The sequence below is a fragment of the Numenius arquata genome, chromosome 2 (assembly GCF_964106895.1).
Source record: "Numenius arquata chromosome 2, bNumArq3.hap1.1, whole genome shotgun sequence".
NCBI lineage: Eukaryota > Metazoa > Chordata > Aves > Charadriiformes > Scolopacidae > Numenius > Numenius arquata.
This window is the reverse complement of record NC_133577.1, coordinates 53,860,517-53,875,285: the sequence shown is the minus strand read 5'-3', so window position 1 is coordinate 53,875,285 and position 14,769 is coordinate 53,860,517. Positions and strand designations below refer to the sequence as shown.

At 54.7% G+C, this 14,769-nt stretch overlaps 1 protein-coding gene across 1 annotated transcript in view; it reads right to left on the bottom strand.

Annotated features, from left to right (window-relative positions):
• The window catches only part of CUL9 (cullin 9), a 31,905-nt gene that overhangs the window by 2,185 nt on the left and 14,951 nt on the right, over positions 1-14,769 (bottom strand). Inside the window, exons 19-37 of the mRNA XM_074144373.1 lie at positions 14,360-14,493; positions 14,104-14,280; positions 13,739-13,854; positions 13,347-13,529; positions 12,778-12,935; positions 12,431-12,641; positions 12,167-12,332; positions 11,862-12,007; positions 11,568-11,685; positions 10,885-11,081; positions 10,545-10,804; positions 10,104-10,467; positions 9,671-9,811; positions 5,622-5,786; positions 5,375-5,538; positions 4,400-4,493; positions 4,103-4,177; positions 3,562-3,672; positions 60-177 (exon numbers count right to left, since the gene is read on the bottom strand). Coding sequence (XP_074000474.1) covers positions 60-177; positions 3,562-3,672; positions 4,103-4,177; positions 4,400-4,493; positions 5,375-5,538; positions 5,622-5,786; positions 9,671-9,811; positions 10,104-10,467; positions 10,545-10,804; positions 10,885-11,081; positions 11,568-11,685; positions 11,862-12,007; positions 12,167-12,332; positions 12,431-12,641; positions 12,778-12,935; positions 13,347-13,529; positions 13,739-13,854; positions 14,104-14,280; positions 14,360-14,493 — 3,098 coding nt within the window. The remainder of the gene's footprint in view (positions 1-59; positions 178-3,561; positions 3,673-4,102; positions 4,178-4,399; positions 4,494-5,374; positions 5,539-5,621; positions 5,787-9,670; positions 9,812-10,103; positions 10,468-10,544; positions 10,805-10,884; positions 11,082-11,567; positions 11,686-11,861; positions 12,008-12,166; positions 12,333-12,430; positions 12,642-12,777; positions 12,936-13,346; positions 13,530-13,738; positions 13,855-14,103; positions 14,281-14,359; positions 14,494-14,769) is intronic.

The following is a 14,769-nucleotide window of genomic DNA, read 5'->3' as shown; positions in this document are numbered from 1 at the left end:
CCCTTGAAGCAGACAGCTGGGAATGCTGGTCTCTACCTTGGAAAGGCTGCCGGACTTACCCAGAAGGATTTGCAGAGCATTAGTGTGGAGCTCAAGGCTCTCAGTCTGCTGTTCCACGATATCCATGCTCTCAGTGTCCTGGTTATAGTAGCTGTACACACAGGAGTAAGCCAGCACCTGGAGTAGCACAGATCATGCGGTAAGCATCCTCTTTCGGCTTCAGAGTGGGCAAGAAGAGAGAAGCATCAAGCCCTTCCAGACTTAGAATAGAATCATAGAATCATCTAGGTTGGAAGGGACCTTCAAGATCATCTAGTCCAACCATCAACCTAACTCTGACAAAAAAAAACATCACTAAACCATGTCCCCCAGCACCATGTCAACCCATCTTTTGAACACCTCCAGGGATGGTGCCTCAACCACTTCCCTGGGCAGCCCATTCCAAGGCTTGATAACCCTTTCAGTGTAAAAATTCTTCCTAATATCCAACCTGAACCTCCCCTGGCGCAACTTGAGGCTGTTTCCTCTTGTCCCATCGCCTGTTCCTTGAGAGAAGAGACCGACCCCCCCTGGCTACACCCTCCTTTCAGGGAGTTGGAGAGAGCGAGAAGGTCTCCCCTCAGCCTCCTTTTCTCCAGGCTGAACACCCCCAGCTCCCTCAGCCTCTCCTCATAGGACTTATTCTCCAGACCCCTCACCAGCTCCATTGCCCTTCTCTGGACCCGCTCCAGCACCTCAATGTCTTTTTTGTGGTGAGGGGCCCAAAACTGGACACAGCACTCGAGTACAGGGGGACGATCAACTCTCATTACCATTATTCGTTACGGATCAGTGGCTAGGAGAAGTCTGGCAGCGCTTCTGGTCTGTGGCGATAGCCCAAGGAACCGTTAGGCCAAGTGACAGCAGTACCAGGCTGCCTACAGCTACTCACAGGATGAGGTATGAATGTGTACTTATTTTGTACTGAAGCCTGAAATAACTGAGAGCTCCCACCTGCAAACCATCACAAGAACACAGAGCGTGTGCCTTTGCATAACAAGTGTGACTGGTCAGCAAGCATCGAGGCAAAACAACCAGCACACGGAACCTACAACTCTGGGCAGAATTGGTGGGCAGCCCAGGTTGAACTAGATTAGAGAGGTGATTCTGTCACTTTGCTCTGGTGAGACCTCACCTGGAGTACTGTGTGCAGGTCTGGAGCCCTCAATAGAGAAAGGACATGGACCTGATGGAGCGGGTCCAGAGGAGGGCCACCAAAATGATCAGGGGGTTGGAGCACCTCTGCTATGAGGACAGGCTGAGGGAGCTGGGGTTGTTCAGCTTGGAGAAAAGGAGGCTCCGGGGAGACCTCATAGCAGCCTTCCAGTACCTGAGGGGGGCCTACAGGAAGGCTGGGGAGGGTCTGTTTACAAAGGCCTGCAGTGACAGGATGAGGGGCAATGGCTTTAAGTTGGAGAAGGGGAGATTTAGATTGGATATTAGGAAAAAGTTCTTTACCATGAGGGTGGTGGAACGGTGGAACACTGGAACGGGTTGCCGAGGGAGGTGGTTGAGGCCCCTTCCCTTGAGATATTCAAGGTGAAGCTCGACGAGGCCCTGGGCAACCTGGTCTAGTTGGGGGTGTCCCTGCTGACTGCGGGGAGGTCGGACTAGATGACCTTTGGAGGTCCCTTCCAGCCTGGACCAATCTATAAGTCTATGAATCTATGAACTCAAGTGGCAACGAACTGAGAGCACCGAGCCCAAAGGGAAGCAGACATGGTGCTATACAGCACCAGGAGCCCACGACACAGGTATTTTAACAAGTGACAAACTCCTATCGTGAATGAATGACCCCTAAAGCCACCCAAGCACCCAGCAGGAAACAGACCACCGTATCCGTTTAAGGAAATGGCCCACAAAAACCAGTAGCAGCAACGGTGGTATGTTTGTATCCTGGCAAACATAGGCATTTGCCATACTGAAAAGACAAAACAGGGTCAGACACCCCTGTTCCACGTACGCCTCTCAAAATCAAGTCTGTCTGCACTAAGAAGGTATACATTGCAAAGGCAGTACTGCAAGGGTAATTCCCACCTCCTCCCTATGTCTCAGGGGACAGAAGACACTGCAGACCTACGCTGTCACAGGCTTACTGTACACATGCAGTGGCTGCGCTGCAAATCCTTCACAATGGGGCTATTAGGGCATGCAGTATCATGGAATTGTCAGAGTTCGATGGGACCTCTAGAGATCATCTAGCCCAACTCCCCTGCTGAAGCAGGGTTGCCCAGAGCACATCACTCAGGACTGCATCCAGGCGGGTCTTGAAGATCTCCAGGGAAGGGGACTCCACCACCTCCCTGGGCAGCCTGTTCCAGGGCTCTGGCACCCTCACCAGAAAGAAGTTCTTCCTCATATTTAAATGGAATTTCCCATGTTCCAGCTTGTGCCCGTTGCCCCTCGTCCTGTCACTGGAAACCACTGAAAACAGTCCAGCTCCGTCATCCTTCAACGCACCCGTTAGGTACTTGTAAACATAGATAACGTCTCCCCTCAGCCTTCTCTTCTCCAGGCTAAAGAGCCCCAGCTCTCTCAGCCTTTCCTCATAAGGGAGATGCTCCAATCCCTTAATCATCTTAATTGCCCTACATTGGACTCTCTCCAGCAGTTCCCTGTCTCTCTTGAACTGGGGAGCCCAGAACTGGACACAGTATTCCAGTTGTGGCCTCACCAGTGCAGAGCAGAGGGGGAGAATGACCTCCCTTGACCTACTGGCCACACTCTTCCCTATGCAGCCCAGGGTCCCATTGGCCCTCTTGGCAACAAGGGCACATTGCTGGCTCATGGGAAGTTTGCTATCCACCAGGACTCCCAGATCCTTCTCCTCAGTAGTGCTTTCCAGAAGATCCATCCCTAACCTATACTGGTGCCTGGGGTTCTTCCTCCCAAGGTGCAGGATCCTACACTTGCCCTTGTTGAACCTCATTCAGTTCTTCTCTGCCCAGCTCTCCAGCCTGTCCAGGTCACGCTGGATGGCGGCACAGCCCTCTGGAGTGCCGGCCAGCCCTCCCAGTTTGGTATCATCAGCGAATTGATGATAGGTACTGAGTAGGTACCTCAGTGCTCCCAAAACACCTACAGCTCAAGAAATGAAGTTAAGAAAGGAAAAATCATAACATAAGCATCAAGAGGGACTTCCTAATTCTAACACAGCATCAGGAAAGCTTTCAAAAGGTAAGTACCACCACTGGGGCTTTTCAAATTGGAATAGACCAAACCCAGTATATGAAAACCCTACAGATCCTCGTGCCGATTCCATGGTGTCAAGCGGAGCTAAGCTCCAAATCCTACGATCTGACTGTGAGGAACACTGCTGCAGACAGAGCCCAGCTCTGAGTGAGAGCAGGGAAAGGCAGACATGAGCTCTCCCCCGTCCTGATGCTATTCCTCCCCTCAAGCTTTTTGTGTCTCCCTTTGTTTGGAGTAGAGCAAGGCTGGCATCTCCTTGCTTTAAGAAAGGCATAAAACACACCAATAAAATTAGGCCTAAACCTCAGCAAGCTTGTTACCCAGCCTTACCTTCCGTGCCTGTTCTAGCACTTTGCAGGCATCGAGAACAAAGGTCAAAGTCCTGATTTTTGGCATCTCACTGATGGAAGAAACCCTGTTCCTCAGACTCGTGGCAAATTCCTGCAATAACCACAGGAGGGGGGGAAAAAAAAAAAAAAAAAGCCAGCGTCAAGCTCCACAAGATAAAAAAAAATAGCACCTTCCACACAGATAATTGCCAAGCATCCTGAAGTGCCATCCCAGAAGAAGCAGGCAGCAGGACAGCATTTACCGCACCCATGACATCTCTACTGTGCTATCACTTCAACCTTTTACAGTATCTCAGCACCACTGCACCAGTCCGAGCACGTGAACACCACAAATTAGGTGCTGAGTTTCCACAACAGACTTGGGAGAAGAAGAACTACCCCTTACATCAGAGCAAGGGTGAAATGACCAGGATCCGAAACCTGCTTCTCAGCTTCAGGCGAAATACATTAAGACGCAACAGAAACTGTCCTGCTCACGAGGCAACAGAGTCAGCATTTGCAAAGAAAGGAGGAGGCCTTACCCTTGCGCGATGATGAAAGGTGCATCTCTCATTGTAATCCTGAAAACGCTTCTCCTGCCAAGCCGCTTTGCTCACCTGAAAGGAAAGGCAGCAACCTGTAGCAGCAATTTCCCTCAGGTACCGGGGTCACCTAGAAATGGCTACCACACATACAGACTTCGGCAACGCTATCAGTATTACTGGCAAGGGCACAAAGTCCGGAGTAAAGGGTACAAGCGGAGACCTTCCTCCTCTCTCCGGGAGGCCAGGTGCATCTGAAGACAGGCATGAACCACTGGGATACGACAAACCACTCACCATAGCGGAGCAGTTGTAATAATCCTTATGAGTCGGCTTCCAGGGCTTGAGGCATCGCCAGCAGAAGCCATGATTGCACTTCGCGCACGTCATACTGCGTAGCAGAAGAACAATGGGAATTACTCAGTCCTAACACCCGCTTTGCAGGCAACTCCTCCCGGCGCTCCCCTACATCACAGGGCTGAGCGTGCGACCCAGTCGCTCCCATTCACTCAGTACTATCCGTTTCCCTGCACGTCTTTTTTTAAAGCCTTTGCGGGAAAGCAGATGATTCTTAAACCCAGTCACCGTGTCTCCACTGGGTAAACTGGCAGTAGGATCTCGCAGTACAAACCTAAACAAGCACCTGAAGGGCAAACTAAGCATTCCACAGTCTGAAGCAAGATCCGTACGACCACCTCCCCTCTCCCCTCAGCAACGCGGCGCTCCAGAGCGCAGAAGGGCACTGCACAGCCCCAGGGCCACGCACACAACACGTGGGGACAAATTGCAGCCGTGATAAATCACTAAGGGCTGTGCCAGTGCAAGAGAGAAACAAATGGCTCCTCCCCTGCCGTGCAACAAGCTGCCAGAAATCCAAGCTGATTCAAAAGAGGCAGTTAAAAGAAAATTGCTTAAAATTATAGGAATAGGGCAACATGAAAGAAAACAATGGCGCTAGGATATCCGCTCCCCTCACCTGTACCTCTCTCTGTCTATAGTGGATTCTGAGAGCAGACAAGCGCGTGCTATGAAAAGGTACTGCAAAGTCAGTTTTGGTTCTACTACAGAGCTACCACTGGATTTAACCCTGAATGCTGGGGAACATTTTGCTTTTCCTGGGAAATAAAAGCAATCGTTCATTCCTCTCAAACTATAAATCAGACCTGCTGTAACCCTTAACTCCCCAGCCAAAAAAAAACCCAAACACAATAGGCCTAGCTGTATGTCTTTGCCCTCTCCTGACCCCAGTAACAAAGGAAAACGGATACTCACTGCAGGCACCCCTCATTTTTCTCTATCTGAGCCTGACAGCTTGGGCAGTGCTTCGAAATGAGCTTAGCCAGATGTTTGCTTTGGGCTTCACTTGTCATTCCCTCGTAGTACCCATCATCATCCACCCACTGAGACATGTGGCTGCAGCTGGCAGGATAATGGGCCTGAAAGAGAGAGCCAGTCACGAAAGCAGAACGGTGTGTGCCAAACCCAAGGCGATGTTGCCCGCGATTCAGCTCAGCCTCACCTCTGGAAAGTTGCAGTTGAAGCAGGATATCCAGGAGCACTTGGAACAGGCTGCCCCGTAGCCAAATCCATCCTTAAGGAGGATCTGATCACAGCCCTGAGGGTTGGTGCACCACGTCAGGTTGGAGCAACACTCAACATAGCCTCTGAGGAGGGCTTTTTCATACTGTAATAAGAAGCCAGGAAGGAGATTTAAAGCCAAGAAGCTGCACGGTTAGACCTTACAACTGGTGTCTGGTGCCTCTGGGCTCTACATCTGACTGAACAACTGCTCGCAACAGAACAGCACTGAGTTAGTGTACTCCTTCATTCCCGCGTGTAAACTCCCCAGCCCTCGTGTCAGATCTGGAGGCTGTTTCAGATAATCAAAGAATAGCTGAGGTTGGAATGCACCTCTGGAGACAAAAACTAGACCAACCCCTCCAGCCCAAAGCAGGGTTGCTCTGGACCATGTCTTGGGTTTTGAGCATACCCAAGGGTGAAGACTACAAGGGTCTCTGTCCAACCTCTTGACCCATTCGTCCCATTTGTGTATTTACATATCTTGATGAGATCCACCCCTGAGCCTTCTCTTCTCCAGACAAAACAAATCCAGAGCTCTCACCTTCTCCTAGAGGTGTTTCAAAACCTAAATCATCTTTGTGGCATTTTGCTGGATTCTCCCCAGTACGTCCATACCTTTCTTGTACCGGTGAGCCCAGAAAGGGACACAGTACTCCAGATGTGGTCTCACCAGCAGATGGGAAGGATCACCTTCCACAGCCCGCTGTCAATGCTCGTTCAACCTAACGTGTTAGGGGACCTTCTTAGCCACAAGGGCATACTGCTGGCTTATGTTCAACTTGTTGTCCACCATGATCCAGTTTTTTTTCTGCTGGGCTGCTTTCCAGATGTTTGGCCCCCAACACATACCCCAGCAGCAGGAGTTGGCATTTCCTTTTCTTGAACTTAATGATATTAATTATTGTTTGCTAAGTTCTCTAGCCTGTTGAGTCCCTCTGAATGGCAGTACAACCATCCACCAGTCCTCCCAGCTGTTTATCATCTATAAATTTGCTGAGGGTGCACCTGGTCCCATCATCCAGGTAATCAATGAAGATGTAAAACAATGTTAACCTAGGTATCAGTCTCTGGGTGACACCACTGGCCTCCAGCTGATCTTTCTGCTACTGACCATAACCCTTTGAGCTCAGCACGCCATCTCACTGTCCACTCATCCAGCCTGTACTTCCTCAGTGTTCTTCTAGGAAGATGTTGTGGATGACGGTGCAGAAAGCCTTACTAAAGCCGAGATAAACAACATCTCCCCTCATCCGCCAAGCCGATCACCTCACCAGAGAAAGCTATCAGGTGCTCTTTTTAACTTTTTCTGATTTTAAGTTCCTCAGCAAACTTCTGCTTTGTTACATGATGTGCAAAAGGGAAGGAGACTTGCTTTGCCCACAGCCTCTAGACATTACTGCAGAGTATAAGGCAAATTGGTTATCAATAAGGCACTATTCAGGTAGGAACCCAGGGATGCAGCTATACTGCACCCAGTAGCTTAGTTTTCTATGCTCAGTTACTATAGTGTAAGGATTGTGCAAACACACACAAAGCTAGAGGAAGTTCAGAAGAAACCCTGTAGTCTTCACAGCCCTCCCGGCAGAGATTTATGCATACCTGGAGAGCTGCTCTAAAGCCACCAAGCACAGAAAGGACAATACAGATCACAACAAGCACTAGAGAGAAAAGGTGCAAGCCCTGAGCACTGAAGGGCTCAGAGAGGGCTCTCATTCATTTCTCTCTCTCATTTACTCTCTTCTTATTCACTCTCTCAGGGAACCTAACCCAGAGGGTATGCACTGTCTGGCTGCAAGGATGGCAAAATGCCTGGTGGAGGCAAAGTCTCAACAAAGCCACTTCATTCTTCTCAGAGTCAACGTCTGTGTCTGCTGTCGCCCTGTTGATAGGCGATGTGATCATTTCTGTCCAGACACCAGTATCCAGAGAGAGAAACGGGTACTTGAGGCAGCAGACAGCACCGAATCACAGCCTTCACAGAGGCTGAATTTCACAATGCCTGATGTCTGCTCTATTGTGTTTTCTTGGTGAGGAGGAGACAGAAATGCAACTGCTGAAGCAGATCTAGGATTCCTACTGGAACCATAAGAAAAAGAACTGCTCTCAGGAAGCCTAAAAGGAGAGGGAACAAGCGTCCAGTGAAGGTCTGGGAAAAAAACTAGACAGGTACAATCAAGAAGTTGAAAATTACCATATGACACTAACCAGCAGATCTCAGAGGAACCTTTGCACATGCTGAAGTTAATCCAGGTATGGAGCCTATGGCAAGATTCCCAGCAAAGAATCTCTGGGGGCAGAATGGAAGACCACCTCTGAGGAACAGACACTCGAGGAACTTGAGGGAAACAAGGTTGCCAGAAATCCTCTTTCAGAAACATATTTTGTAGAAATACAAGCATGAAAAGTTTAAACTCAGATATTCTTGTATTAGCAAGAGTGCAGCCAACAGGCAAGGGAAGGGATTTCTCACAGCTGTTTGGCACTGGTGACAAAATTACATACTGGGAACAGTTTGGGCTCCCATGTACAAGAAGGACACTAACAGACTAGAGAAAATGTTGTCCACAGGCCACCAAGACAGCCAAGGGCTGAAGCACAGAACGTACAAGGGGAGGTTGAGAGAGCTGGGTTTGCTCAGAACGGGGATCTTACCACTGCCTAGAGCTACCTAAATGTAAGATGCAGAGAAGACTGAACCTGGAGCAGTATGTTTTAACTTCAGCGTTAGATCTTCACACCATAATCTGGCTATTTTGAGCACAGGGTTGGACCAGAGATCTTCACAGATTCTGGCATCCTCAATTAGTCTATGACTGTACGTGTGACTCTGCACGAGGCATTAATGTTCCAGCCATGCCGCCTACTGAGCAAAAAGGGAAACAGATAACATTTGAGGGAGAGCATCAGAGTAACTTGTTAAAATTGGCTGCCATTTATGTTGACCTGTAATAATATTTCTTTTATATAAAATAGCCATAGCATCAGGACAGTAAATCCTGCTCTCAGACAGGTGTGACTACAGGATTTGCAAAGCCTGTAAGAACTAACCGCCCAGATACATGCACTAAAATCTCCAAGCATTTCAATACATCGAAGGAAATGTTCTTCTGTAACCTTGTCTATTTTGGTTGCCAGTTTGCAGGCTTAAAAGAAAATTATAAGATAGAGCAGTCTTTATGACTACTGTTCATTTCTCCTTATGACTGTTCACACAGGATCATAATGACAGGACCGAGCTGGAAAAGGAGAAGGAGTAATTGCTGGTGGAGACCCGTCAAACAAGAGAGCAGTAGAAAACAGATGAGACACCTGATCTGTCCAGCAATTAACAAAGCTGTCACGCGACAGCTACGGCTCTGCCATTAGGTGGGGAGGGCATTCAGCTCTAAGTAATAACTGAAATCTGAAAGAATAGGGAGAAAAGACAGCTTCTGCCTCAGAACAAGCAGCTCCTGCTGCCCCCTGCTGACTGAGGACTACGATGAGCAGAGCTCAGGAAGCCTGGTTTAGAGATGTCTGTAGACCCGCACAGACTTAATTGGAGTGAAGATTTAATAAGTCTGATGTGCTAACTTCTGTCATCTTCACAAAAACGCTCAAAGACTGGTGGAAGAGAAAAGACGCCGGGGTCATCGATGCAGCGATAAAATGAAAATCTTAGATTTTACAATTGCTTCCAGCACGCCAGCAGAGGATACTTGTCACGAGCCGCCACTGCAGCTCTCACCTTGTCCTCAACTAAGGATGCACCTGAAAAGTTGTTTGCTGGAGGCACATTTAGAGGAAATACCACTGCTCCTGATTGATTAGCTGCCATTGACCACGATGGGAGACAACAGACACCACTGGGCAAAAATCTGATCTGCCTCAATAATCACACTGCCAGTCCTGGTAATGGGAAGGGGAAAAGCAGCGGCAAGATTATCTGCCAGCGCTGACCAAAATGAAACAGAGCTTGGACACCCATAACCACCTCTCCTACTTCACCTTGGCTATAATCTCCTCGGAGGAAATGATGGAATAAATGAAGGCTGTAGTTGGCTGTGCACGGCAGTCAGATATGGGACAGGTACAGTTGACAACCATGTTCTGTTCAATGCGAGTTGTGAGATACTCTCTCCAACAGGGCTGTGAAGGCAAAAGAGGAGAGATCAGAGCTAAACAGGAGCAGCACCACCTGAGTCCTCTGACTCTGGAAGCCCACCCCACCCTCACCATAGGGTGCACAAACAACCACAAACCATGGCTAAGTACTAAAAAAGCACGTTAGTGGGAACAGACTACCCAGGAGCTGAAGAATCATAACAAACAAGAGAGCTGAGAAAAGAGAATGTATGAGCTCTGTGAAAATCACCTGGTAACAGCTTCAGACAGCAATTCCCTACCATGTTACAGAAGCCAAAGACCCCAGGACCTTCACCTTGCAGCAGTAGTGCATGCAGCAGAGGGTTGGTGGTTTCTCAGTGGGACACAGCTGGTTCACACAGACAGGGCAGTGGGCGCCTGGGCTCAGGGCAGGCTGGGCATCCCGCACGTGCAGCCCCGAGGAGATGAGCAGGGTCTCACGGTTCTCCACATAGCACTGGATCAGGAAATCCACATTCCACCGGCAGTGCATGAGGAGGTGCTGAGCAACATCATTCGGGATGCTCAGAGTATCCTGGACCTGCTGTACTGTCTGGTTCATGAGCAGCTTCACCTCCTCTGGGCTAAGTGTGTGCCCCATTGGCACCTGCAGCATTGCCATGAGAAACTCCTCCGACCTCCTTATGCCAGGATTCAACCTAACATGGAGAAATGTGTCACGTCCATACAGGGTGGAGATGCACACCCCTCCACACCCAGTGACATGCATCCCTACCAATACAGGTGGTCTGTGCTGTCCTCGTCTGGAGATGCTTCTGGTGGCCTGCTCTGGAAAACCATCTGTGCCTGACCCCCAAGAGGTGTTGTGGGTTCAGCAGAGATGTATTCCAAGACATGAGGCCTCTCCTCCTGGCGCCGGAGATAGCCCTGGTTCAGCAGGTGCAGGACGCAAGACAGCACATCCACGCTGTGGCAGCAGAAGCTCAGGAACTGCAGCCCTGGTCCCAACTGGCCCTTCTGACAGGCATCAATCACCTACAGCAGCAAAGGAGCCCCACGTTGCAGTGTGGTGCAGCACCCAGGCGGCCCCTCTCTGCCCCACAAGCCCTCCATACCCTAAACACCAGGTTGTCGATGTGAAGCTGCTTCTCCACCTTGAGGATGCGGGTGATGAGGCAGCAGAGGACGTTCCTCTTCCTTTCCAGGGCGCTGACTTCAGCCCTCTCTGCCCGCAGGTACCTCTGCCGGGGCAGCAGCCTCAGGGGACGGCCAGAGGCATGGGCCAGGGCTGCCTGGTTCAGCCGCAGCACACCTGGAGCTAGCACCCGGCCCAGGGTCAGCCGAGCCCCGAGCTGGGCCCTGAGGGAGCCCCAGGACACACGTGTGGCTGTTGGACCAACCCTGGGCCTCCCGCTGCTGCCCTCACAGGCAACAGCCCCATCCCTGTCCCCGACACATGGCCCCAAGCAACAGCCACACGCACAGCCCCCGGCCCCAGGCTCCATCCCCACACACAGACCTGAGACCCAGCCACCCACGCTGACCCATGACACGCCACCCCCAGCCCTACACGTGGCCTCAGGCCCCAAACTGACATGCAGACCTGCGCCCCGAGTACCAACACACGGACTCCCCCCAGCCCTACACGTGGCCTCAGGCCCCAAACTGACATGCAGACCTGCGCCCCGAGTACCAACACACGGACTCCCCCCAGCCCACGCGCTTCCCCAGGGTCATGCACCCCAACCCCAGCACCCACTGGGGGCTCAGACCAGCGCCTCCCCAGCCCCACACTCACCTCCCGGCAGGCATCTCCACACCAGGATGCCCTCGCCGTGGGTCAGCGGTGTCAGTGCGTGGTGCACCAGGTCAGCAGGGAGCCCCGTAGCCTGCAGCAGGGCCTCCACAGCCACCTCCTGCAGGAGGGCAGGGGAGGGGAATGGCAGCCGAGACCCACCAGCCACAGGCCCAGCCAAACAAGGGGGGGCCTGTGCCCCAAATGCCACCGCAGACCTCACCGAAGGGAGGACACGGCCCTGCCACACTCCAGCATCCACCGCCTCCCTCACCCCACCGCGGCCCCAGCTCCTACCTCGGCGCTGTTGAAGCACAGCAGGATGTACATCTGCAGCGTGGACACCTGGAGGACGCAGTCTCCAAACTGCAGCTCGGCATGGCCCAGCCACGTCCACTGCAACCGCCGGGGCTTCGTGCACTCCCAGCCCAGCTGGCTCTGGCCTGACACAGGCAGCGTCACCGCAAGGGCCGGGGGCCAGCCCTGACGGGCACCCCCAGCGCCCCCCAGCGCTCCCACCACTTCTGGCTCAGCTGCTGCCGAGGGCCTGGCTCTGGCGAGACCCCCCCCCCCACGCACACACCCCCTGCCCCGACACTCACTCCGCCTGCAGAAGTCGGCAAACTCATCCAGGGGGGAGCTCAGGGCCGCGGAGAAAAACCTCCCAGGTTCGTCCATGTAGCAGAACGGGGAAACGGGCCAGCAGCGCGGGGACAGGGCCAGCACCTTCACCTCCGGCACATCCGCCTCCGAGGCCGTCCCCAGAGCCTGGGCACGTGGACACGAGGGTGGCTCGGGACAGGCCCCAGGATCCCTGCAAGGACCACGGGTGGCCCCCAGCCTCCCCACCCCACCAGCACGCTCACCTCCTCCAGGCCCGTGTCCAGCTCCAGAAGCCGCTTGTCCTGCTCCTGCAGCCGGAAGAGGTAAAACTGCTGCTGGAGCTCCTCCGACGCAGCCAAGTTGCTCAGCATCTCTTGGGGGAAGCGGCTGGGGAAGCACAGCCCGATCTGCTCCACGATGGCTCCTTCCAGCCAAGACGGCCCTTGTGCCAGGAGCCGGTCCCCCAGGTAGTGCCTGCCACAGCCACCAGCATCAGGTCAGGGGCTGGCCCAAGCCCCGTGGCCATCAGCCACCCACCAGGAGACGGAGACACCCCCAAGGCACATGGCCTGGCAGCACCCGTCTCCCGTGGGGACGCAGCACCCCTCACCGGTAGAAGTGCTCGAAGGTGTGAGCCAGCTCCAGGCCACTGAAGACGACGAAGGGCTCCAGGATCTGCTGCAGCCGCTGCAGCGGCCCTGCACTGCCCCCAGCCCCGTGGAGCTCCTGGATCTGCCCGTCGAGGTAGCGGGCAAACTGCTCGCTCACCTGCAGAGGGACAGAGCTGGCTGCGGAGGGGGCTCATCGGGTGGCCACAAGGTCCCTGGGGGGGAAACCCTGGGGCTCTCGGGCAGGGGTCGAGGGTGCCCAGACACCAGCCCGAAGCAAGAGGTTTCCGTGGTTTGGGGGGTTGGACTAGATGACCTCCAGAGGTCCCTTCCAACCCCATATCATTCTGTGAAGGGTGCGCCAGGGCCGGGGCCACGCCATGACAAGCACTGCACAGCTGCAGTTGGGCACCGTGCAGGGCCACCGCAGGGCAGGGCTCAGTGGCCCAGGGAGGAATGAGCGGGACACCACCACCCACCCAGAGCTTGCCCCGTGGCTGGGGGCCAGGGCAACCTCCCCAGCCCGCTGAGGCCAGAACCCCGGTGCTGGTGCCACGCTCCCTCGACTCACGTGCAGGGTGGCAAGGAAGGAGAGCTGCAGCAAAGCCCCCGCGAAGCCCTGGCCCAGGGCCAGCACAAAGGCGGCCTGCTGCCCAAAGAGCTCCTCCGTGGCGCCGCGCAGGCGCTGGTACAGCCTGCAGTATCGCTCCACAAGGTCCGACGCCTGCCCTGCCGCCTCCAGGAACCGCTGCACCTGCGGGAGGCAGCACCGGAGGGGTGAGCCCCGCAGCGGGACACACCTGTGTGTGTCTCCCAGGAATGTCCACAGCCCCAGCCTCACCCTGCTGACACCAGGTACGGCCCCATGCCCTCCCCAAGCTCCCAGTGCACACCCCTACACCCGCCCGGTGCAGGGTCCCACACGCCCTCTCCGGTCCCCACAGCCGGCCCTCCAGGCTCTACCTGCTGCTGCACCACGCCGCGCCAGCACTGCGAGATGCCCCACAGGCCACTCGACTTCTCCACCACCGCCTTCGCAGCTCTGGCCGGCACCTCCTTGTTCTTCCCCTCCTTCCCACCTGCCAAGGGACAACCCTGGGCTCAGCACGGCTCCGTGGGCAGGGTCCGCACACTGACCACCAGCAGCCTCCCCCTCGCCCCGGGGGGCGCAGGGCGGAGGAGATGCCAGGGAGAACCGCGGCTCCGGGGGCACGGCCATGAACGTTCCCCAACTCCGGAGCCTCCTGAGCACAGACCTCCCCCACGGCTGCAGCCCGGCACTCCGGACCACTGCCCCCAGCCCCACGGGAGGGCAGCCCCTTGCTCACCAGCTGCTCTTGCCTCCTCTGGCTCTGGGACACTGGGGTCCACGTGCACCAGGAGCTGGGTCAGGCGCCGCACATGGGAACCGAAGACAGCACTGCGGCTCATGGGACGGCTCGGCGGCTCCTGGCTCTCCAGGTACTCACTCAGCAGCCAGGACAGGGGGCTGACGCCATGGGGGTCTGCGGGGCCAGACAGACTCAGAGCAGGGCGCCTCAGCCCGGGGCACGGTGTGGAGGGGCCCGGGAGAGCGCAGGGTACCTGGGCTGGTGATGCTCTGCACCAAGGGGTTCACCAGGGCCTCCCAGCACGTCCTGCCCAAGGCCCGGGCTGCCTCATCGTCAGGGAGGAAGCGGTCGGCGAAGCCCTGCTCGTGCCGCAGCGCCCGGTTCAGCCTGCAACAGTGAGCGGGCAGCACCCAGCGCTGACGGGCACCCGCCGAGGGCCGGGGGGGCTCCCCCAGGAAAGCAAAGCGCGGCAGTGGCTCCCTGCCCTGGCCCTTGCCAGGCACCACGGCTCAGCAGCCCCCATTGCCCCCAGCGGCCGGGTCCCCTTGCTGTCCCCAGGCCCTGACCAAACTGGGCCTTGGGGCTCTCCCGGCCCCCACCAAACTGGGGGGCTCTGCGGTGCCTGCAGCCATGAGATCCTGCCCGAGTCTGACCGACCTCTGC